Genomic DNA, 25,446 nt, shown 5'->3' with positions numbered 1-25,446 from the left:
ATTTTGATMATTTTCAAAATTCCAACAAGACTGTGAGCCTCTGTGACTTATGCTGGAAAACAGAAGAAAAAAAAACTCTGCAAATGTTTCAAGATATTTTGGAGAATTTGTAGATGTCAGTCACAGTCACAGCTCAGTGAGACACTGGGTTTAGCATTAAGATTAGGTTGCATCTAGTTGTAAAACAATCTTTGCCAAAGGAAGAATACAGGGACGAGGGATCTGCATCATGAAGGGAAGCTGCATTATTTTAAAAAAGATTTGAGCTCAGCCCAGTAAAGAGCTCCAGTTCTGTGGTGCCTTGTTTATGCTGGACTATTTGTTTCATTTTTTAGTTGCGAGAGCTTCCTGATAAAGCACCGCGGTGAGATTACAGGCAGCGTGTATCCACCTCGAGCAGGGCCTCTCCCTGTGTTGAGATGATAAACTCTCATCAGGTTTGAAAAGACCATTTCCCAGCAGCTGTCTTCCAGTTTATATTAGCTTTTCAAACAACCAAGGATCAGACGGAGCATCAAGCTCAGGAGCTTTGAAAACAACTCCTGTGTGTCTTTTTTTTCCTACCCCAGGACCACCGTCTTCCAGGCTTTCAGAGGGAAAAATAATACTTGGATAAACAAAAATAAGCCCCACCTATTTCAACATCTACCTACTTTTTCTATCACCTTGCCTTTTCTGTCCTTACATTAACACACTATAGTAAAAGCAGTTTGATTTGTCTGTCCTGTAAATAAATACACAATCAACCTCCAATAAGCATCCCGTTTTTTATCATCACTTATTTCTTACTACATTTTTCAGTCACAGGAAGCTGCTTTCAGTAGTTTTGAGGTGAAAGTACCTTTTTGCAGTTGCCTCAACACACGAGGCTGCTGCACAAAATCGGCCCCAGACCTTCATCCTGCCACAGCGGAGGACCACATAAGTCAACGGTGAGCTGTAAAAATCAACAATCAAACCCACCAGGATGAAATGTTTTTGATTGCAGATAAAAATAGAGTCGTCATACACACATAACTCTTTGACGGGGGATGAGTGAGCGACGCTCAAAGATCTTGGCATGACAGACTGGCAGGCGGGAGAAAAACACTGAGGCGGAATGATTGGCTTCTCCTCTTTGATGTTTCTGTCTGGCTTTCTTGTGATGGTTGGTTACATCTTCAAAAACCCTTCTGTGTTGACAGTTGTAATGACCCCAAACATTTCATCTGTCACTTCTGAGCAGAGCTCTGACAACTTCCAAGTGAAAAAAAATAAAAAAAAATTGTCCTCTACAACCAGACTTCATGTCATGTCTCCACACCGATTCAGACGGACAGGAGTTATTCGTTTCTGTTTGTCGTGGACTTGTAGTTAGATGTAATTACACAGCAGAGTGGGTTTTAACTTTCAAATCTAGAAAAACAGCAAAAATCAATGTCAAAAACTTGGAAACAGAAAAGCAACAGCAGATTCATCAATGTTAATATTTTGCCCAAATGGTAAATTCAAAATAGTAAAAGGCCTGAACTCATATACTTATGTAGTCCCTATGTACTCTAAAGCACTTTACACTTCAACCATTGACCCATTCAGTCACACACTGATGATGGTAAGCTACARTGTAGCCACAGCTRCCCTGGGGCACACTGACAGAAGTGAGACTGCCATGYACTGTTGCCATGAGCTCTCTGACCACCACCAGTGTCTCGTCTAAGGACACAACAACTGAGACAGAAAGAGACGGTCCGGTWACAGGACGACCCCCCAAACCACTTCTTTATCCAACCCCCAGTAAAGAAACTAAAACCATTAGATGYACAGTTCTAAACAGCATGAAAATAAAATATTAAATAACACAAAAACCTTCAAATGGCTTCCCTCTTCAAACGTCATGTTTTATCTCTTAAATGTGATGTTTCCTGGTTCAGACAGCCCATGTGTAATACTAAACTCTGTCCAAGACAGCTATTACTATTCCTATTTGTATTTTAGTAGTTTTTATTTAAAAACCTAAACATCCATCCTCCTGTCTGAATATAGTTTTACTGGAACAGAGTTCTCATGTCGAGCCAGCCCTCAGTTCACCTCACAGCCCCTCTGTTGTGACACAGTTTAATGAATTTCACATCTACCTCTTCCAGTGTCGCTGATCTCCTCTCAATCCCTATCTTCCAGCACTMGTGCAGCTCTAAAACCGGACTGAAGCAGTTATGAAACTGGTTCATTCTGTACGAAACACTGATGTTTTTACCAATAAACATATTAAAATTTGGRCAGAGTCTGATTAAATCTCAGAATGAGAGTAAATAAAAAACCTTTAAAAGAACAGGTTGAATCTTTTACAAAGATTATGAACAATTAACAGCTCTACAGCATTACACAGCTGTTGCAGCTGAARTATTCTACCCAGGTTGCACTGTACGTGCTACAGCTAGCTGCTGCTGCCACTATTTGTGCTTGCCAATAACCATAAGCATACATGTCAACCCCGTTTGAGCGTTTACCTGTATACTGACCTTCAGATGTCCGTAAAGTTCACTAAATATCCATAGTACTCTCACACAATACTAAGGGGGCGGAGCTTGGGGGTTGGTGGGGTCTGCAGCAAAGCAGGTACAGTTTACAGCGGGGAAAGGGCAAATTCAGCTTCACGTTGCCARCTCTAACAAGCAAAATAAATATCCATGAGATTTTCTCAATTTGGCTGTTTACATGCAAAATGGGGGGAAATCTGTGTAATTTGTGGACCATCTGTACGAGTGCTGTCTATAACAGGTAAGATAGTATTTGTTCATAAACTTTCCACAGAACCTGACTTTAAAAGATTGAACCGTTCCTTTTAACGAAATCTAAAATTGCATCAGTCAAGTAGGATTTGAAAGTGTGCATCTCAAAAACATTTTAAAACTAAAGTGTGACATCAGAATGTGAAGAATTCCTGAATCATAAGTGGGATTTTTAAGTTTTACCATTTTTAGGTGAGGTTAAAATGCTTACCTGACACTTGCCAATTCCGAAATTATATACAAGCTTAATTGAAATGAGATGTTTAAAATGTTTTTTTTAACATATAATAAAATGCACTGAGCATAAACTGACTCAACATTCCAATACTTTTATTCTGTTTATTGTAAAGACAAAGAAAATGAAAGCATGGTGGGTCAGCCAATGTTAAACTGTGCTAAAAATGTTTTAATTTTAACTGTTAATTGTTGTTTCGGCCTTTTCATTAAAAAAATAAATCTTAAAAGATCAGTCGACTTAAAATGTTGCATCTTTTGTTCTGAAGTCAATAAAAATGAAGCAAATGTTTTAAATCCACACWTCTTCTTTCTGAGTGCATGTACAGGACAGCACCGTGACGCTTGTATTTCATAATCAGGACATTATTTGCTGGGGATGAGTTTGCAACTCAAACATCAACAGACTGTCAGAATCAGCTTYTCATCTGAAGGCAGGAATGGCTGAAAYGGSTGAATTCAGTCRATCTTCTTTCCTTTTCAAACCTTCGGCCCCCATCCTTTGCAGTCTTCATRAAACCTGGAATGTGCTTCAAAGAATGTACACTATCTCTCCTCCATGAATAAAACATCTGTCATTCATCAGCCCGTACAGTATGTGCCGATTTAACAGAGCATGACAGCTCTGAAAGGCAGACTCTACAGAGTCCTGCAAAGAGTACAAATCCAAGCAAGTGTCATCTGTCTGCCTTTGGAGCTCACGCTGCTTCATTCAGACACGTTCAAGAAGAAAGAGGGTCAGGGATGCAAGTATGTTAGCCATATGATGCTCAGGATGTTGAGAGAAGGCTGCTCAAAGACGATTTCACAGCTATTCTACAGATCTGTCAGGACCCAAACGTCTGCATTAGACAGCTGGGACTCCGTTAGCCTGCTGTCAAACTGTTTCCTGCTTTTAAGATAGAAAATGTCTGAATGAGTCTACTGTATTAGCACAACTGGTAAATCTCAGGACAATGCACAATGATGTGCTGACAGGTATTTTTTCCCTGTTTGTCACTTCTTCATATTTGTAAAATATTGAAATTCAAATGCAAAAATCATCTTCATTACAGAAACGTTGGTGGCTAACCGATAGTAACACGGTGTGTGTTAATAAAGCTAAAAATAAATGAAGAGAATATAAATGTTATGACAGTTTATATTACAGTTTTACTTCATTTAGTCATTAAAAGTGATCGTGTCTTTAATGTCTGATTTTGTTTTACATGTTTGGTTTAGAAATCCTTACAAATACAGATTAATGTGACAGTACGTGACATAATGTTTGTGACATTTTTGGCTACGAGAACATCATTCTCATATGTTTGATATTTATTATTTCACTTGCACATATTCTAACGTGACGCAAGTGCAAACTACACTGCCAGAATCATCCTCAAAATGATGTTGACAGCATATATGGTCATTGGTTAAGAGAAGTTATGTCTTACATTCATTTAGAGAAGATTAGATATACTGTTAGGGGATCTGTAAACAAATTCTTTGAAATCTGGCAGCCATTTATATCTTACGTAGAAAAATCTTCAGTAGATAACTTTATCTAATGGTCAAATAATGGTTCTTTGTACACAAACCTGTGTTTTTTTTTCTTATAGATACATGAATATACGTTGTATTTCTATTTATGTTTTGTCAGCAGATCCGGTATAGGTGGGGAGGGATGGGAGGGTTTTTTAGGGGTGTGTTTTTTTCTGTTAGTTTGTTTTTTGTTTGTGTTTTTTGTTAAAAAACAATAAAAAAGCTTTGAAAAAAATGATGTTGACAGCTAAACTGACAGGAAACTCTGGCTTTTCCATAAGAAGACCTTTATCATAAAAAAAATCTGACTGTTTCTACAATGAAAAAGCAAAACGTTGTCTTGAATTCAGATCACTCTACTGGAGCTGAAATCAGACGAGGTCAAGTACTTTCTCATACACATTTTTTGTTTTCTTTTATTTATTGTTAAAATAATTCAGATTTGAATACTTAAAAATATTTAAAATGGGAATCCAGTCCAAATTTCCTTTTTGATTCTGTGTTTGATAACAAAAGTACATTAATTTATATTTAGGGCCAGGGATCCCCTTTAATTATATAATTAAATGCGTAAGAGCACGTGTCTAACTGTTGGCCATGATCCAGGATTGAGGTATTTTTAATGTTAAAGTAAAGCTTATACTGCCCCCTCCTGGCTGAAAGCGCCGCGGCGGGTTGTTGTTGTTGTAGTGTCACCGCCTCACCGTTAGGCGTCGCTGTAACAAGTCGACTTTCTGAGCTACTTCCGCTAACCCATCCTAGCTAGCAGCAGGGCGGCTAAACCACAACACAAACAATGGGCAAGAAGCACAAAAAACACAAGTCCGACAAACATGGATATGAAGGTATTTTGTTTTCTACAATTGAACATTTTATGTTTATTACACTCTTTTTGATTTTTCTTTAAAAAATAAGTAGAATTATCTCTTCGGTCATTGTTCTGTCACGATAATGATTAGCATTAGCTCGGACTGCCAGTAAGCTGATATTTAAATGCTCATGTCTCATTTGATGCTCACAGATTACGGAGACCGGCCGCTGAAGCTGGTGTTAAAAGTGTCCGGGAACGAAGTGACGACAGGAAGCTCCAGTTTAGACACTTTTTACGAGGACCAGCTGGCAGACGGAGACAAAACCAAGGAGAAAAAGAAGAAAAAGAAAAAGGACAAAGAAAGAAGCTTCTCATCACCAGGGGAAGAAAGAGGGAAGAAGAAGGTAAAGAGGGTCATTTAAAGACGCACGTTTTCTAACTTTACAGGTGGCAGGAGCGACTGTTTTAGTCTCACCTGAGACATTTTTACTATTTGTTGCATGTTAGATGACGAAGAAGAAAAAAGGGCAAGTAGCAGAGGGAGAAAACGACAGAGATCCCTGCAGGACCCCTATACGTTCAGAGCTGGATAAACTAGAAGGTATTCTTAAATAATCCCAGCATTTATTGTCTCGATGTTTATTCTCTAATATGCTTTTGTTGCTGTTCTCAGCTGAAAAAGAGCAGAGCCCTCTGCAGGAAGCTTTGAATCAGCTCATTAGGCAGCTTCAAAGGTGCAGTATTGATTACAAACATGTCTCTTTTTTAATTGTTGCATATCAGCATGTTTCTGTGCTTCAATGAGCATTTTAAGGATCAACCAATGTAGCTTTTTTGTGTGTAATTTTGGTGCAGCTAAAGACTTTTTTTTTTGTAGGAAAGACCCCAACGCGTTCTTCACGTTTCCAGTGACAGACCTCATTGCACCTGGTTATTCTTCAATCATCAGACGCCCTATGGACTTCAGTTCAATGAAGGAGAAAGTAAAGAAAGAATGCTACCAGTCTTTGGATGAACTCAAGGTACATGCGTGACTGCTTCACAACGCTGCTGGTTAGAAGGCAGTGTTGTTTCATGTTTCATTAATGTCAAAGAAAATAATGACTCAAAAGCTGTAAAATGGCCAAGCGTTAGATTTATCTTGATTTCTTTTCAATTTAAAAATGTTAAAAATGTCAGATGCTACTGTTTTTGTCTTATTTTCGTATGTTTAACGCTGAATTTTTGTCTTTGATACAGATGGATTTTAGGATCATGTGTCAGAATGCCATGATTTACAACAAACCTGAAACGATCTACCACAAAGCAGCTAGAAAACTTTTACATTCTGGGTTGAAGATCCTGAGCCAGGTATAAAAACCTCTGAGCAGTTTTACCTTGTTCAGTCAGACCAGAGGCCTCACCTGTGAAACAGTGCACCGCTTTCCATACTGACAAAAAAATGTGAAAGTGCACACTCACAGAAATATTCAGATTTATCAAACCAAGGCTGAGCATGTTTTTATCTTTGTTTAGATTATATGTTTGTTTGTGGTTATGAGCACAGAGAACCTACAGCAGCAGACTAATTACACATGATTTATGTAACAAACAAAGCCAAAATGCAAAAGCTTTTTGGAAGAAAACCTTTGTTGATGCTCAACTTTCATCAAATTCTATAAAGTGAGAATCAAAGTTCAGACGTCAGGCTGACCTCTCATCTTTCACTGGTTCATCTTCAACATCTCACATCTCTGTGGCGGAGTGGTTGGGGGAGTCGCCCTGTAACTGGAGGGTTGCCGTTCCAGCTGTCTCAGGTGTCGTGTCCTTGGGCAAGACACTTCACTCGTCAGACGTTTTTAACATCTTCATTTTCTGTTGCTTTGTTGTAGTTTTTCTGATGTGCTTAGCATCTTTTTTTTTTCTTTATAACCCAGTTTGGCCCTATCTTCAGCTGTCAGACGGACTCAGATGGTAAAAGGAATCTTCATGTTGTTGTTTTTTCTGATGCTTGCAGAGACTGAGCACAGGTTCAGCTTTATGGGGTGTTTGTGTTTAAAAGGCCAACTGCCCTGCATGTTTTCAACTCACGATAATCCTGAGACGCCTCCTTCCTGCTTGGGTGTCGTTTGTGAAATGACTGAAATGGAAGGAAGAGGTGTTGTGCCTGTGAGCCAACAGTTGCTTCACTCCTACCAGTAGTGCTGCTGTTTGCTAATTACACAACACGGGCCTTGTGTGTGAGTTCACATTGTTGCAGGACTCGACTGCCTCGACTGGTTTCTGTGTGAACCAAACAGATGTTTGTTTTTATGACCGGAATGTGGAGCCATAGTTTTGAGATGGGCGAGTTGCTGCCAGTGGCTGTAGAACCCTTCACAGATTAATGGATATAAATATTTAAAGTCTGAAGGATTTTCTTGCTGCATATAGAGTTATATTTATTTTCAAACTGTGAGAGGTGATTACAGTTCAGTCTTTGAAGCTTGAAAAGAAAACGCATTCACACCMAGCTGGTTTTCACTAAGCTTTGTGCGCCACAAAACGTCCTCATGTCAAGTAATTAAACCTTTTTAAAGTAGATTGTTGGCTTGGTGACGGCTCACCGTCACATTTGTTCCGTTTACACTTCGACATAGTTTTCATCATTTCTGGATGTGACAGAGGAACGTGCTGCACTTCACCCAGGGTTTCATGCCTCACTGTGGGAACGCCCTGGGCTGGACTGATGGCGTTCCCATATTGAGACATGAAATGATGTTCAGAGGACAAGGGTGACGCAAGTCGCCTGAGGTTTTTGAAACTGCTGCTGTCCTAATGGTGACGTTTGACACAAAGCCATGTTAGTGTTTCAGATTAGTAATTGCATTGAAGATTAAAGGCCTAGCATTCCTTGAGATGTCGCCTGCCTCTTTTCAGGGAGACTTAAGACTCTCAGCTACTACCACATCAAATTCTACTTCAGTGTCTGTACAGTTGCTGAGGTTATGGTTGTTTATGTGTTTTCGAAAGTAAGTTGTCTGGGGCGGCCATCTTGAGTTGGATTGGCTCCAAAAGTGAATCAGTTGGAGGCGTACATCCAGAGATTACATTCTGAGAGTTTTATTAAAATCCATCCACTGGCTTCTGAGATATTTTGCTAACAGACACAAACACACGAACAAAAACATCCTTCACCTTTCAGTGGTGAGTGATTAATTAGAATAAACAGAGACCTTACTGAGGTTGAATCATACAAGACTTGCTTTTGCAGAACTGCGACAGACGAGGGCAGCAGAGAGCAGCACAGCGTTCAAAAAGTCCTTTTCTTTCTACTCATCGCTTTGTTTACTTTTCTTCCCTGTTCTGTCTCTTCAATAGGAGCGGCTGGACAGCCTGAAGCAGAGCATAGATTTCATGTCGGGCCTCGATCCTTCCACCAGACAGCCTCTGAAGTCAGAGGAACAAGTGGCCGGCAGCCTGGACCAGAACAAGGAGGGAGCAGCGAGCTCGGGGAGCAGCGAGCGCTCGCAGACACCCAGCACGCCCAGGTGCTCCAGCATGCAGGCGTCACACATTCCAGCCGTCCTCACAGCTGTGTTTTCATGACTGCAAAAGCCTTAAAGTGAGAGCTGACCTCTCACGGCCACCTCAGCTGGTGTCAGAGTGACGTGTTGTCAGGTTTCACCGTGCTACAAGTGAATCTCCTCAGAAACAGCGTGTGGCGTGCCGTGGAAGGCACCCGCTCGGCCGCAGCACAGCGTGGCTTCCTTTGAATCMGACTCTTCAGAGGGTTGGTTTTCCACTGTGGAGCTGGAGGCTGAGAATGTGAGGAATGCCCGACAACAAGCTGGGACTTGTTTACTTTCCTGGCTGTACATCTTTTACATCGGTTTTGTTTCCATCTGAGTCAACACGACCTGTTGACTGAAGGAACTCGTTACACAAGGGCTCACTGTCGCAGGAGCAACATGAGAGTTTGTTGCTGCGCCAATGTTGAACTCAGCTTTTTGTTTCCAGAGGAACAAAAGTCTCGATGACATCCAATATTGACAAACATTTCCGAGTTGATGCAAAGAGAAAACGCAGGCGTTCAATCGTTGACGTTCATCTAGATTTCCTTTCTTCAGCTTTTTCTTTTTTTTTATATATTGCCGTAGAATCAACAATTGTTTCTCATGGTCAAACTGTCTCATCCTTTTTTTAATTTGTTTCTTTTGCAGACAGGACAAAGACATCAAGGACGAAGCAGCAAAGGCTGAGAAAGAGCTAGAGGAAATCCGCAAGGTCATCGTGGACTCTGGAGGAAAGCTGTCTAACAGAGTGCTGCAGTGTGATGTGAGAGCAGGAAAATACACAAAGATTTATCTTTTTCTAATAAGATCTGCTTTGAAACAAATAACCAGAGGACCTGAGTCGTTTAAAATGACTGTTTTAGCTTAATGAGAATGCTCTTGTTTTTAACCAGTTTTCATGGTTGACACATACTGGATGACATTCTGACACTGGGTTTTTAATTATTGACAATGTTTTTCTCTTTTAGTTGGAGTTTGTGAGGCAGAAGTCTGATGGCTCCACCACTCTGGCTATCCTCAACCCAGCTGATCCCTCACCGGGGGGTAGGTCCTTCCAGCTTATAACCATCGCTTTTTCATTAGCCTCATTCATGAGACAGCTCTGTGAACTGGCCTCACACACCAGTTCATCTTTAAGCTCCCTCAGGTCCTTCATATCCAGCGGGTAAAATAAGTATTGAACACGTCACCATTTTTCTCAGTAAATATATTACTAGAGGTGCTAATGACATGAAATTTTCACCAGATGTCGGTAACAACCCAAGTGATCCATTCATACAAAGAAATCAAACCATAAATGTCCAGAAATGAAGTTATTTGTAATAATGTGGAATGGCACAGGGAAAAAGAATTGAACACACTTACTGAAATTTATCTAATACTTTGTACAAAAGTCTTTGTTGTCAATGACAGCTTCAAGACGCCTCCTGTATGGAGAATCTAGTGGCATGCATTGCTCAGGTGTGATTTTGGCCCATTCTTCCACAAACAGTCTTCAAATCTTGAAGGTTTCGTGGACCTCTTCTATGAACTCTGATCTTTAGTTCTTTCCATAGATTTTCTGTTGGATTCAGGTCAGGTGATTGGCTGGTCCATTCCAGCAGCTTTAGTTTCTTTCTCTGAAACCAACTGAGAGTTTCCTTGGCTTTGTGTTTGGGCTCATTGTCTTGCTGAAATGTCCAGCCACGTTTCATCTTCATCATCCTGGTAGATGGAAGCAGATTTTTATCAAGAATGTCTCTGTACATTTTTCCACTCATCCTTCCTTCAATTATTTGAAGTTTGCCAGTACCATATGCTGAAAAACAGCCCCACACCATGATGTTCCCACCTACAAACTTCACTGTTGGTATGGTGTTTTTGGGCTGATGTGCAGTGCCATTTGACCTCCAAACATGATGTGTATTCTGGCATCCAAACAGTTCAATGTTGGTCTCATCTGACCAGACTATATTCTCCCAGTATTACACAGGCTTGTCTAAATGTTGTGCAGCAAACTTTAAAGGAGCTTCAACATGCTGTTTCTTCAGCAGTGGAGTCTTGCGTGGTGAGCGTGCATACAGGCCATGGTGGTTCAGTGCATTACTTATTGTTTTCTTTGAAACAATCGTACCTGCTAATTCCAGGTCTTTCTGAAGCTCTCCACAAGTGGTCCTTGGCTCTTGGACAACTCTTCTGATAATTCWTTTCACTCCTCTGTCAGAAATCTTATGAGGASCACCTGGTCGTGGTCAGTTTATGGTGAAATGATGTTCTTTCCACTTCTGAATTATGGYCCCAACAGTGCTCACTGGAACCTTCAGAAGTTTAGACATTCTTCTGTAACCGATGCCATCATTATGCTTTGCAACAATAAGGTTGTGAAGGTCTTGAGAGAGCTCTTTACTTTTACCCATCATCAGATGGTTCTTGTGTGATACCTGGCCATCATTTGGGACTGAACCAGCTGATATTAACTTGCACTGACAAGGGGCAGGCTTGCTTTCTAATTACTGAGAGAGTTCAGCTGGTGTCTTGGCTTTCCATGCCTTTTTTACACCTCCCTTTCTTCATGTGTTCAATACTTTTTCCCTGTGCCATTCCACATTATTACAAATAACTTCATTTCTGGACATTTATGGTTTGATTTCTTTGTATGTATGGATCACTTGGGTTGTTACCGACATCTGGTGAAAATTTCATGTCATTAGCACCTCTAGTAATATATTTACTGAGAAAAATGGTGAGGTGTTCAATACTTATTTTACCCGCTGTATCACAGGTGAAGCCAGACAGTTCCCCCTCACCTGGATACACTCAGTTAGACAGCGACACATTTATTGAGAGGTAACATACTGTAGCGATCCTCTTTGTAGTTGATTTTTTTTTAAACTACCTGCATCGTAGCTGTGCTGCATCCTCCTCAATATTCCCTCGGTAATAAACGTGTTTGTTGATGTTTAATGCTGCGAGCGGGGCGGTCGCTCACTGATGTCATCAGTGTTTCTTGGACAGAACAGGTCTCAGCCCTGGACTGAGCTGTTTTGTGAAAAGAGGCTGTTGATTCTGTCTCGGTAATTAAAAATGACTTCTTATCATTCATGTTTTCTAAAAGCCTGAGTGGATTTTTGATTGGGCTCTTTTTAAACCAGATTTTATGACCGCTCAGCTTCCAGCTTTTGGAAATAAAGGATTTTCTCAGCCCGCCTCGTGTGTAAAATCTGCATTAATCTTTAAAACGGTTGCATTTGCGAACGCGACGTAAAGTCGCTCTCTAAGAAATTATTCTGATTCTCATCAGGCTTTTCAGATCTTATGAACATATCTGAGTGTTTAAATACAAGCAGGGGGTTGAGAGAGTTGAAGAAATAAGCTCTTATGTTCTTCCAGATGTGGGCTACTGTCCGGTGAAGCTGGGCATGATGTCCAACCGGCTGCAGAACGGTGTGAACGCTCTGCAGAACTTCAGGGAGGACAAGAGGAACAGGATGACTCCAGGTCCTGAGCTGGTCTCTCTCTCCTGTATCAGCAGTTTAAGTATCAGTTAATAAGCCTTCCTGTGTTCACCCGCCTCCCCACAGTGTCCTATTTAAACTACGGGCCGTTCACGTCCTACGCGCCCACCTTCGACTCGAGTTTCGCCAACATCAGCAAGGAGAACTCTGACCTCATCTTCTCCGTCTACGGAGAGGAGTCCAGTCTGCAGGGGTCAGACAGGTACAGATTTACACACAGAAACATGTTACAGTGACACGTCAGCTGTACAGAGCCACACGCCAAAACTGGTTCAACTCCATGGAGAAGGAATGAGCTGCCTGAAACACTTTGTTTTTAATTATCCATTCTTTTGTCTTTAACTGCTTTATTCAAAGTTTGATTTGATTAGTGACTAGAAACTCCACATTATTATCCTCAAGAAATACACCAAACTGAATATTTTGAAAGGAGAAAAAAAAATATTTCTGGTTTTGGAAGACAAAACGTTGTGTAATAATCTCCATAACCGCTGAACTTCAACACACTTAAAACAAATGTTTGGTTGTTTCTGTATGTGTTTTACAGAACCCATGAAAAGTATGGGTTAGTTAATCCTCTTTACAGTCAGCAGCAGGTGATATTAATAAAAGATCATTTAAAGAACAAGGAAAAACAAATGAATCAAATCTCCTCCTGTATGTGGGTGAAAACCTGAAAAGCTGAATAAGGGATTTAGTGTACTGAGTGCTGTAATTTAGCTTAATTGTATCTAAAATGTATCTATGTGATGATGATCACTTGATGAATCTTGTTCGTCTTCATATATTATATTTTAAAGGTTTATTATTGATGGTTCCTGCTGTCTCAGTCCCTCTGTGCAAATAGAAAGTCCCAAATTTCTCCAGGAAGTTTTACTGCAGTTAAAATCAACAGCTTATTAATTTTAGTCAGCGAAGTGAAAAAATAAAACACTAGAGTAAAAATAAAGTTGTGTTATGGTTGTGTGTGTGTGTGGCAGCTTGTCTGACTTCCTGGCCAAATCAGATGAGTACGTGTACAAGCTGGCAGACAATCTTCTGGACGCTATGACCAACGGAGAGCATTCAAGAGCCCTGAAGGAGGCTGAGCTGGTAATGAGCCATCCAGAGCTTTTTACTCCTGATTCTAATACCACAACATTAAATGATTCATTCACTAATTTGTGTTTTTTGCTTTTTCCTTTTTAAATCCATCCAGCAGCCAGAGGAGACCACAAACACACAGGAGGACAAGRGTGACCTGGAGGTGAGAGACTGATAAACTCCTCCTTTTACTCTCTGCAGTTAAAGGCCTCTGTTGATCACTGAAGCTCACCCAACCGTGTAAGAACAAACATGGACACAAGCGCAGAACGCCGTGTGTGTAGCCACTCGTCCTGCTGCGCTGCCGCTCGTCATGTGCGCTCGCTCTAACGCCCTGCAGGAGGCTCCTTCCTTTAATTTGTGCTCTTTACGGCCTCTGCTGATGGTTCCTGCTTCAGCCAGCTGTGTCAACACAGCAGGGACCCCGCCGTCAGCTGGGATCCAGCCTCACATGGAAAGAACGTTTCCCTCCACCAGACATAAAGGCCGCTCTCTCGCGGTCCGCAGTCGGGAGCGTTTGGAGGGAACTGTGTTTCCCTTCATCGCTGGCCGGCTGCAGAGCTGAATCGCTCCTAACGGCAGCGGAGGAAACCAAAGGACCGGCCCCCCTGGAGCCAAACACACAGTGACCCTCTGTGCTGGCTGTTTGCTGTTCCTGGCCGTGCTCCAGTTTACACTCATCCCCCGCTCGGCTGATGCAGCTTTTCATTCGGTTTTGAGTTTTATTGGAGCAGAGAGGGCAGCATGACACAAAAAAGAGGCTTCAGGAGGCCTTGATGTTCCCCCCTTTGGCACGTCAGCTGTCCGGGCTGGAATGCCTTTTTCTAATCTGACCCAGCATCTTGTTTCCCCTCCGCCTCTCGTAGGTACCGGAGCCCGACTCGTCCACCAAGCTGGACTTCCTGCGCTCTGCTGCGGGCCTGGAGACGGAGGAGGAGCTCTCTGGGGGTAATGACCTTTGTTTTACTTTTATAGCTGGGATTAACTGCATTTTAATGAACTCTTGAAGTGTTTTTAAAGACTTCTTCCAGCTCCCTCAGACAAAGCAATCCTTCATAAAGGACTACACATTTATCTCTTTCAAAAAAAAAAGTTGGGAAAATATTTATACAGCCAACACTGCATCCAGTTTTAAATGTTTAATTGGCCTAAATGGAATAAAAAGTGTTGGACACAGCTAAACAAAACCTCTAATCCACTAAACAAGAATCTTAGCTCTGCTTATGCTAAACTGTTAGATAAAAAAAAATTAGTGGAAGCTAACGCTAACCGCTAAGTCATATGTCACTCAGCCCGTGTCACACGTCTTCATCTCCTTCCAGTTGAAGTTTTCTATTGGTTTAATTTGAAGGTGGGTAGGATCATTCTCAAATCATGGCTCTGTCTAACTTATGATAATTCCAGTTCATCTGTTTCAAAGTAAAAGCATTTTGATAAACTTTTGTAATTTTATAAATACAGTTGGAAGTTAGTCAAACAACAAATAGCAAATACTTTCCCTATCATATTTTATATGTAGTCAGTTTTTGTATTTATTTAATTAATATTAACTGTTCTTTAATTTCTTCCACACTCTTAGTTTGAAGTTTAGCTGCTAAAGATGCTACATGCTACACTCTCTGTGCCCTGACACGTTCAGCACAGCTTGTAAGAATAGTTTTAATTTAGAAGCTAATATAGTGGAAGCTAATTTAGTGGAAGCTAATTTAGTGGAAGCTAATTTAGTGGAAGCTAATTTAGTGGAAGCTAATGGACCATTTTGTAGTTTTTTGAACCTAGCTCTTCTGGGTCACAGATCAACTGATAAAAATCTGAGGATGCTAGGAAAACTCCTTTGGAATTGTGCAAATTCAACAAGCTCAAAAAGCAGATTTATAGCTTAAATATTTGTGAAAAATCTCACCTATGATCCTGAAGGAAAGTTTTCCAAGTTTGAGGTTTGCTCGCTTCATGCATTTGTGACAAGTCGTATCTATGAAATGGTCTTTTTAGTGGAAGATACTTTAGCAGAAGCTAATCGGTCCTCTAAGTTTTTTAAAGGTAGCAAAAAAATAAATAAACCTCCAATCCACTAAATGAGAAGTTAGTTCCACCGTTGGTGAAACTGTGCCCACCACTGCAAACAAAATATTGTCTTGTAGATAAAAGTTAGTAAAAAAAAATACACAATTATAGGAAAATGAATCGTTTAAAGCTATAAAATGTGCAATGAGCTCGTCATGTTGATCCCTCTTTGTGGGACTGACTCTGATGGTTTGTATTCAGGAAGAATGGAAGCACTATGTCGGCAGGGGGGGGTTACCCTAATGTAATGGGACGACCTCGGAGGAAGCGATAACTGTGTGTGCGTTTGTGTCCTCCCACCCTGATCTGTTTCAGAGGCGCTCCACTTCCAGCAGAAACTGGACGAGACTACAAAGCTGCTGCGCGACTTGCAGGAAGCTCAGAGGGAGCGTCTGAGTGCCAAGCAGCCTCCTAACATGATCTGCCTTCTGGCTCCCACTGCCAAGGAGCTGGAGCTGGGTAAGGACCGCCTTTGTTCCTCTGCTCAGTCCAGCTGTAACAGGCCTTCATTTACCTCCTGCAGTATTCATCTTACACAGATTGGGGGTGGGGTTCATCCGGCTTTAGACAAGAATTTGCAGTTAGACATGGATCAGATTCAAATCACCGAATCTCCTTTTTCCCACGTATATGAGAGTGATTTAATAAATTTTATATAATAAACGCCATGTTTTTGTAATTTAGGGGGGAGACTTGTTTGTGTAGTCTCACAGCTAAAGGCTTTGGCTGTAGGTTTTATTTGCTGTAAAAATAGACAAAAGGCTCTTTAACTCATGACTAGTCCCCTCCTGTTTTTTTATTTTTATATAAGCTCCATGCTCTAATCTCCTGCTGTATTGTTTCTGTACGTTCCACCTGTACAGCTGAGAAGGTGACAGGAAACCTGACCCAGCTGACTGGTCAAGTGGCCCCACGTGACGTCAGCAGCATCCACAGCATCAGGAAGGCTATGGGTGTTGCTGTCCCTCCAGAGGAGTTACCGGAGCCCCTCATAGACCTCACTACAGGTGCGTCTCCTCACAGCTGCGCTCCATGTTAACCTCAGTGAGGCTTCATGGAGGAAAAATTCTAAATTTGCCTGTAAATCACAGAATTCAGGCAATTCAATGTTTTTTTGTTTGTTTGTAGTGATGGAGACGAGTGAATCGATGGAGATTTTACCAACCTGCTCAGATGTTCCACTGGTCACTGTGAAATAATCTTCAACCATCCACATTCAATGTAATAACTTAAATTTTGTAAAAAAAGTGTTTTTTGTGTTAATCAATAAACTTTTTTTTTTTAATAAAACCTTGGTTGTTGTGTAACCGTGCATGACAAACTGCAGACTTAAGAAAACATTTATTACATTCTGTATCTGTACAAAAAGTCAACGTCACAGTTGTTCACAAAATTGCCAGTATGCTATTATGTAATCGTAATTACAGACGAGATGTTTGTGTCGGACGAATAAGGCCACAAGACAGAGTTTCAGAAGCACTGAGGGTGTTCAGGTGATAATAAACCCATCCACAGCAGGCAGGTTGTTGGATCACACAGACGGAGGACATGCATCAGACTTCCACCATCGCAGCGTGGATGGAAACGAGAAGCAAAAAATACCAGAGATTTGTTTTTCAATACGTGAGCAGAATGAACCAAACCGATGGATTACAAACTGTTTTAAAACTTGTCCTAATGAAACACAATGTGTGTTTTTGTCATTTATTAGTTCAGGTTTAAATGGTTATTATGGCTAAAATGCACAGCTGGACCTTAATTAAAATAATGTGAGTAAGGTTATTCCACCTGAACCTAAAGCTATGAGGGTTTTAGGAATTTTAATCTTACTAAAAAAAAAGGGTTGCATCAGTAGATCCTGTTTTTAAGTGGGGGAAAAAGAAGTTTCCAGAACATTTTCTTTCCTTCAATGTGTTCAGAGTGCAAATTTCACAACAAAAGTCCTCTCGGCACACAAGTTCTAATAAACCATCCAATTCAACCAAATTCATTCTGATCAAATTTAGAATAAATTACTGTTTTGCGAAAATCAAGAGCAAAAAATGTGTTCAAGAATAATCTAACTTGGCATTATTCCAATACATGTTTTTTTTTATCACATTAAGATGGAGACAAAAAGTACAAAAGTAACAGATCACAAGACATGTTTGTGAATTTAAAAAAAAGATGCTGATTGTACCAACTGTTTTCTCCCGGTCTCCTTCGGTGAAATCCAGCACACGATCGAAAAAGCAGTTCATCCAAATCTTTTTTTTTCTTCTCTCAGTAACACCACAGTGTTCCTGTCTGTGATGTGAAGGAGTCTGTAAACTCGTGTACGAGAGTCTGCGTTCAGCTCAGTCCGGGCCTCAGCTCAGGCTCATGCCTTGCTGCTTGCTYGTGTCAGTGCACACAAAGAAGGTCTTTAGCTCCCCTTTCCCCTTCACGTTGATGAGTCCTCGACACTCACAGGAGTAACCCAGCCGGTTCAGCACCGCGGAGGTCTCCTCTGTTACCTAAACGGCAAAGAGACGGAGTGGTTTTATTACAGGTTGAGAGCTGTTGTATTAATAGTGAAGTAGTTTGTGTAGAGTGGAAAAGCTGCAAAAAAGGGACAGAGTAACGTGGCGAAATCTTTTTCTGTTGCTTAAAAATTGAAACAGAACACTGTCCTGTGGCTGTTGACATGAATACTGAAAATCAAATTTAGGGTCAAAGTTATGTGTTGAATATACCTGGATCTTTCCCAGCTCTCCGGTGCTCTCCATCCTACTGGCTACATTCACCGTGTTGCCCCAGATGTCGTACTGGGGTTTCCTGGCCCCGATCACACCAGCTATCACTGGACCATAGTTAATTCCTGCATGGGGCGAAAAAAGCCACAAAAAAATCATCTGTAACCTATAAGTAAGAGAAATGGTAAAGTTTTTTTAAGTGTCCATTTTATTGAAAATAAAGATTCTAAACTGAGCTAAAAGAAAGTAAGAAAACCAAATCTGTTTGCAGTAAGCACACATCCAAAAGAGGCTTTCATTTAATTTTTTTTATTCCATCTGCAGTGTAGACATCTTTAAATCAGCTAAAATTTTCACAAGTTGAGTAAAAATATCTAAGTGTGACAGGGCCTTTTTATGGGGACCAAAGACTGGTCCTAAAATGATGGAACTCAATTTGTGAGTGGGGGGTTTAAGATTAAGGCATGAATTGAGTTAAAGGCTAGATTTCAAGTCAGGTGTGTACTGGGGCAGGTTTAGGTTTAGGGTATAGAAATGACTGGAAGTCAATGCAAGGTCCCCATGAGGATAGAAAAACCAACCTGTGTGTGTGTGTGATGAAATCTAAGAAGAATCCAATGTGGAAACCTTTTAACAGAACCACTCTGTGATATTTATGTGATGATTTATATGATGTCCTCTTTAGTCTGTGTGTCTGAAATGGCTCTCTGCTGTTTCTCTCGTAGACTCAATCCTGTGAGGCTGTAGGACTTTAGATCCATCACAGTGAAGCTGCTGAGGCTTACATAAGGGCGACAGCTTCATAACTTGGTATCAGTGAATGGTACCACTCAGACGTTAAAAGCTCTATAAGAACCAATCGTGTTCAGGGAACCCTCGGGGTCATGGTGCCGGTCTCAACAGAGATGTATTCCAGTGCAGTTTGTGAGGTGAAAGGTTTATGCTGCAGCTGCCAAACACTCACCCACTCTCAGCCTGAAGCTGTTGAAGGAGTGTCTGTTGATGCCGTCCAACTTGCCCATCATGGCGATGGCGAATTCCACTATGATTCCTATCTGAGCCTGCTGCCTGTCTTTGTCCTGAAAACCCACAGAGGCACGTCCAGAGTCAACACAGAGGCTGGTTTTTGTTTCAGAGTTCATGTGTGGTTAGGTTAGTCTTTGAAAGAGCCAGAGTGACCTCGGCCTTACCCTGCTCTGCCTGCCCACCTGATTGTTCTCCTGACCGGGCAGCCCACTAAGCCCTGCAGATGCCATGTAAGTGCTGCCAATTGTCTTGATCTTCTCCACACCACTGAACTTTGGTTTGGACAGCAGCTGTTAGGATCAGGGGAAAGAAAAAAAAAACGCTTAATCATTTCTATTATTTACCCTTGCAGGCTTTAAAGGGATCCATGATTAGTTGTAACATTGGGCATTATTTAATAAACATATATTTTAACTGTAAAATAAAGACTGTAAAAAAACTGTAGGATGTTCAGTTTTTATCATTTTTAAACTAAAAGTTTAAAAATATATTACATGGACGGGGCCATTTTATTTACATGCAAAGCATTCTGGGTAAATGATGACGTGGATAGGTCCTTGATGYKAKCKAGCTATATCCACCCTGAAGGTTAATCTTGGACAATATCTGATGATCGACTCTTTTAAATGAAACCAGAGAGCGTTGACAGAGAGGAGAAGGTAGAAATGACTCAGCCTGTAACTGAAAATATGGATGGAGGACCTCAGTTTAGCTTGTTTGTCATGCTAGCACCGAGCTAATACGTATTAGTGTCAGCGCTAGCGCAAAGGCTAACAGGCTAAGCTGAGGTTCTTCTTCCATGAAGCAGCTCTGTTGTCCTCCATCTATATTTTCAGTTCCAGGCTGAGTCATTTCTACCTTCTCCTCTCTGTCAACGCTCTCTGGTTTCATTTAAAAGAGTCGATCATCAGATATTGTCCAAGATTAACCTTCAGGGTGGATATAGCTCGCTCACACCGAGGACCTATCCACGTCATCATTTACCCAGAATGCTTTGTGTGTAAATAAAATGGCTCTGTTCGTGTTAAAATATATTTTTAAGAATTTACAAAACTAAACAGCCTACAGTATTTTTACAGACTTTATTTGATAAACATATGTTTATCAAATAAAATCGAATGTTACAACTAATCGGGGATCCCTTTAAACCCAGCCACAGTCCTCATAGGGAGCATTTTCTCTGTGGCTCAGAGAAGCGTTTGGTTCTGAASGGTGGGATGAATCCCTTTCGAACTTTTACGCCTCCTAACCTCGTCAAAGTCGGCGATGATCTCATTGAGCAGCCTCAGGCATTCCAGGCCTTCCTTATTAATATCACACTCGGTGTAAAATTCTTTGAAATCTGGCACTGAGGCAAACATCACACACACACAGTCATAGGACTTGTAGTAGAGGTCCTGTTGAGACAAAAAAACACACACACACACGGAGAAGGACTGTTTAGCTTCATCCTTTGTCATTTAACTCCTACTAATGATTCAAACTCATTTTGTTGAATTATAGCTTGTGATGACTGATATAAGTCATTTTATACCTCTGAGACAGCATCAGCTCAGACTACTTTTAAGAAGACGTGAGTTTTGGCACATGTCCAGAATGTTTTGTGTAAATCTATACTATCACAACATTACAGTGATAACCTGATATCCCCATGAGCTGACACTGTTAATGGCTACAGTGTTGTGTTTTGAACTGCCGACATTCGAGTGACTGTAATTTATTCTAAAGCAGACAGGAAAACATTACCAAGACATCTTGAAAGCACTTAAACGTGCTGTAAGGAATTATCCCTGGATATTAATTTAGAAAAAGATAAACTGCTTCCTTTTTATTGTGAGAAATTAAACTGAACTGACTCCAGCACCAACCCATTCACAGCTCGTAAAAATGTGTTGTTTACATCTTTAAAAAAGTGCTTTTTCATTTTATTTTTATTAAAATCCTCCAGCTCAGTTTTTTTTAAAATTAGCAACCAGATGGTTTGGCTTTTGGAGGTCTCACCTCGTTCTTCTTATTTTCCCCGACAAACAGCGTGGCCACATGAGCGGGCAGCACGTTCTCCAGCAGCAGGCGGTTCAGGTTCTCCCTCGTCTCGATCTCGTCCTGCTCCGTGCGGTTCTTGTACTTCAGCAGGAAGTCCTGCCGGAAGCGGTACTCGTTCTGAGGAGCAGACAGAGGGAAGTCAGGGCGGAGGGGGACGGGGGTGGTATGTGGACGTGCTCGACACGCAAAGCGGCAGAGACCTGATGAGATATGATGAGCGTCGTGACCAGGAAGAGGGCGATGTAAATGCAGCTCATTATCTGGGGGTGTTTCAACAACCCGATGCAGCAGATGATTTTCTTCAGCTCATCCTCTCTACAGCAGAACAAACAAGAACAGAGTTTTCACCTCGAATCTCACCTGAACTCAGGAGAGGTGGGCCTTTAGCTTTGCGTCCCTACCTGCTGCAGTTACAGGCGGAGCTAATCTGAAGGTAAGTGAAGTTTCCGTAGCTCAAAAACAGATTTTCCTTGGTGTTGAGGATGAGGACGTAGTACGCGGTGAACGCCGCGACGAGGAAGAGCACTTTGAGCTCGAAGCTCAAGCGGAGGAAGGCTCCACAGGCGATGAGTGACAGGATGCAGCAGTATACAGAGTACTGAGGGAGAACCGGGGAATTAGATCCCACGTTAGATTCACAATCGACACSTTTGGCAAATGTGTGTGACGGTCTCCAGGTAAACTCAGCACTCACAGGCAGATAGAACAGGTCATCATTATCCTCGCCAATGTGTGTGTCGAAGCACTGCGGAGGGTTGAAAAGAAATTACTGACTGATGTGCAACCACTGGATGGCTGGGCACACACACACACACACACACACACACACACACACACACACACACACACAATAGGCTTACCAGGTTGAACAGTGCCAAGACAATGATGACGGCAATAGTGATGGTTGCCAGCGGGAGGCGCACACATGGCCGTTTCACCACCGCCTCCGATACAGCTGGCAGCCACTGACACCTTGACAGCTTATCTGGAAACACGCGCTGCACAGGAGAGAAAGAGGAACGAGATGGGAAAAGATGAAAGGAAAAAAAAAAGGTGGATTCAAACATGTGAAAGGAAGCGTGTGACTTTTTGTTCAGCCAGACATCTCCAGACGTCACGTGTCAGTGACTCGCTGATGACTTCTTTCTGAGCCGCCTGACAAAACGGTCACATTTCAGCTTCTTTGTMAAGCGAGGTGGATTTAAAAGAGCTGTTTTGACCTTTCGCACCTTCCACCCTCAGTATAACCTTCATTTGGGTTCTGTGTCATTTTACATTGTTCAATAACTGGGGGAAAAAAAAAAAAACACACCTCCATGTTTTTTTTGAAGACTTGTGCTATTGTAAAAAACAGAAACAATCAATTATAACTACCATCAAGGAAATCTGCTCTTTTTTTGTTTTAATGTTCAGAAGACAGACTCCTTTAAACTAAACTAAAATTAAAATATTGAAACCTTTAATATGAAACAAAGATTTTGCACGTATGTGTTGGGGATCAGTCTTAGCTACTACCATACCCCAATTTTAGGTTAAAATCAGTTACACTGACTAAGTTAAAGTCATATTTGTGACCCATGTTGGCAAAACAAGTCAGATCCAAACACTTGTAGAGCAAAAAAGCGAAACTATTGATTGTTGCTGTAAYTGAGATTTGCATATAAATGAGTTTATTGACACAATATCTAGTGACCCCAGTCACTAAAACAGCACAGAATTCTTCTAAACTACTTAAAAATCAATGCTTTCTAACAAATATGTTTTCAAAAATATTCCTTTTGATTTCCTTTGAATAATATTTGGCATCCTTTATGATTGAACTTTTTAAATATAAGGCTGGAATTTCCAATGACATCACTCCAGACCAATCAAAACTGAGTTCTCAAACCAGCACTCTTGTAAAAAAAAACAAAAAAACAAAAATAAACTAGTGTTAAAGCCAGGTGATAAATCRCCAAATGTCAACAAACCACATCWTTTTGAGGTTTTTGAAACAAAAACTCTCCTACCGTCTCCATTTTTAAACCACAGATTAAAACTCTTCTCTTTAAACAGGCGTATTCAGTTTAATCAACACCTCCCATTAACCCTACTTTTTGTAGGATGTTTTGTTTTATACGTTGTTTTCATTTGTTAATTATTATGTAAACTATGATGTCTTATTGTTATTTTATTCTATGCTTTATTCTTTTGTTTTATTGCATTGTATTTACATTGTACGGTGTCCTTGAGWGCCATGAAAGGCACCTTCAAATAAAATGTATTATTATTATTATTATTATTATTATTATTTGAACATTTGAAAAATTTTACAGTGTGACTCATTTTGGCAACATGGATCACGTGTGTGTTTTAAGATCTGTGGGTAGCAGCCATCTTTAATTGAGTTGACTCCAAATATAAATGTATATATATGCTCTGCTTCTGAGATATTAAAGCCCAGAAAATGTAAGAGAACAGCTACAGACATGGTCAGTTTTCGTTTATTATTACAATATAATCCCATCTGGCCTTACCACAAGCAGAATGTAAAGACCTTTTTTTTTCTAATGCAAAATAAATAAATAAATTCGGTTCATTCAATGTCATGTAAGGCTAAAAGGCTTGAGTCGTGCACATGTAATGCAGAGTGAAACAAGACGTCAGAATGTGTTCACTGGAAATATTCAATCCTTTCTACACCATCTACTGTGAGGATTCCTTTTGTTTCATTCTTTATAAACCCAGATGCTAACTAGGTCTGAGGGGAAACTCGAACTAAAAGGCTCAACATACTGACCTGCAAGTGACCTGCGAAGCAGATGGCCAGGGTCAGCAGCAGCACACAAACCAACACTCCGAATGTGGTGCCCAACCTGTGTCGACTGAACGAGGACAAAACCAGAGAGTCGAAATCAGTCTTTCATGACTACAGCTCCTCGTTACTTTGTTTTATAGATGGTTTTGAGTCAGCACAGAGAAAACAGACCGTCTCCGCTTCCCAGTTTGGAATGACGAGTGAAACGACGTCTGAATGACAGTGAATCTTTGGTTCTACTCACTCCTTTGTGACAAACATCTGGACCACAAAGATGCAGAAGAAGATGAAGGTGGCACAGCCCACATAGTGCTTGAACATGGGCAGGTCCAGGGCTCGGTACTTGAAAGAGAAAAGGCAGAACGTGGCTCAGCGTCGTCATCAGCAGGTCGCAATCGTTTAAACGATCTGGTGTCAAAACCAACCTGCTTTTCCAGATCCTTTTTAGGAAAGAACAAAGCTAAACTGCCACTTTCTTCAGACTTGAACCACTGCCTGTATGAAAGGAAAGACAAGGGTGAAGATAAGGGAAACAAGAAACAAAGAAAAGAAATTGATGATAACTTTAAAATCTGTATTTTGGTTGATTTTATGGATAAATCATCAAACGGAATAAACTCCTGCTGCACATTAGGCTCATGGTTGAAGGAATTATAGCTGCATTGGGAATTCAAAGCTTAAAAACTACATTTTTAGGAACACAACATGTTTGAAAGCACAATGAATCAACACAGACAGATGACAACTCCTGTTTATCATAAACAATTCTATTAAAAAAGTTTATTGTGAACACCTTTACCATTACATTACGACTTATATCCTTTAGACAAAGTTACCTAGATGGTACAACGCATTATTTCCCTGCTTTTTTATGCATTTAATACCAACGAGATGACCTTTCAACTATTTTACCACAAAAACAAAAACATGCATTTGCGCAAAAACCTCCAAAATCTGTAGCTCAGCTGAGAAACACAAGCTTCACATTTCCTCTATTTAAATTCACATCTAAAGACAATTTCAGCATCACCGAGAAATAAATAATCATCCACAAATGAAATCTAGAGAGAGCTCCACGAACAACAGGTCAATCTGGAGCCGAGACCTACAGTCATCATCTCACAGCTGCAGGAATAAATCACCTTTTTTTTTCTTTTTAACCTACAGCCTCTGATTTAACGCAGCGGGCTGTGTGCAGCCTGCGAGAAGAAAACCAGCAAATCACCACACAGAGCTAAATAACTGGGTGGAACGCAGAGGTCAGTTATGTTTAGTGTTTTCTCCTCGCATCACGGGGGTGAATTAATGCTCACATGTTTAACGGTTAAATCAGGCTGATTAATGCAGCTGTCTGCGGG

General features: G+C 40.8%; 2 protein-coding genes across 2 annotated transcripts in view; one reads left to right on the top strand and one right to left on the bottom strand.

Moving 5' to 3' along the window:
• The first annotated feature begins 5,265 nt into the window (after positions 1 to 5,265).
• On the top strand, positions 5,266 to 16,799 carry brd7 (bromodomain containing 7). Its single transcript, XM_014021801.1, has 17 exons — positions 5,266 to 5,368; positions 5,545 to 5,738; positions 5,842 to 5,935; positions 6,008 to 6,068; positions 6,212 to 6,356; positions 6,574 to 6,684; positions 8,674 to 8,843; positions 9,516 to 9,630; positions 9,836 to 9,911; positions 12,237 to 12,344; positions 12,428 to 12,563; positions 13,342 to 13,453; positions 13,560 to 13,607; positions 14,311 to 14,392; positions 15,824 to 15,967; positions 16,372 to 16,515; positions 16,637 to 16,799. Exons 1-17 carry the CDS (start codon positions 5,320 to 5,322, stop codon positions 16,705 to 16,707), a joined length of 1,860 nt encoding a protein of 619 aa, XP_013877255.1. The 5' UTR covers positions 5,266 to 5,319; the 3' UTR covers positions 16,708 to 16,799.
• Positions 16,800 to 16,834: 35 nt separating this feature from the next.
• Positions 16,835 to 25,446, bottom strand: part of adcy7 (adenylate cyclase 7) — a gene marked incomplete in the record, with an annotated part of 74,861 nt that continues 66,249 nt past the window's right edge. Inside the window, 13 exon segments of the mRNA XM_014021800.1 lie at positions 16,835 to 18,003; positions 18,223 to 18,347; positions 19,187 to 19,301; positions 19,413 to 19,538; positions 20,499 to 20,645; positions 21,250 to 21,408; positions 21,492 to 21,606; positions 21,693 to 21,889; positions 21,986 to 22,036; positions 22,152 to 22,289; positions 24,071 to 24,155; positions 24,333 to 24,430; positions 24,514 to 24,583. Coding sequence (XP_013877254.1) covers positions 17,857 to 18,003; positions 18,223 to 18,347; positions 19,187 to 19,301; positions 19,413 to 19,538; positions 20,499 to 20,645; positions 21,250 to 21,408; positions 21,492 to 21,606; positions 21,693 to 21,889; positions 21,986 to 22,036; positions 22,152 to 22,289; positions 24,071 to 24,155; positions 24,333 to 24,430; positions 24,514 to 24,583 — 1,573 coding nt within the window.

This window comes from Austrofundulus limnaeus, unplaced genomic scaffold (genome assembly GCF_001266775.1).
Source record: "Austrofundulus limnaeus strain Quisiro unplaced genomic scaffold, Austrofundulus_limnaeus-1.0 Scaffold306, whole genome shotgun sequence".
NCBI lineage: Eukaryota > Metazoa > Chordata > Actinopteri > Cyprinodontiformes > Rivulidae > Austrofundulus > Austrofundulus limnaeus.
This window is presented reverse-complemented; position numbering and strand designations above follow the sequence as displayed.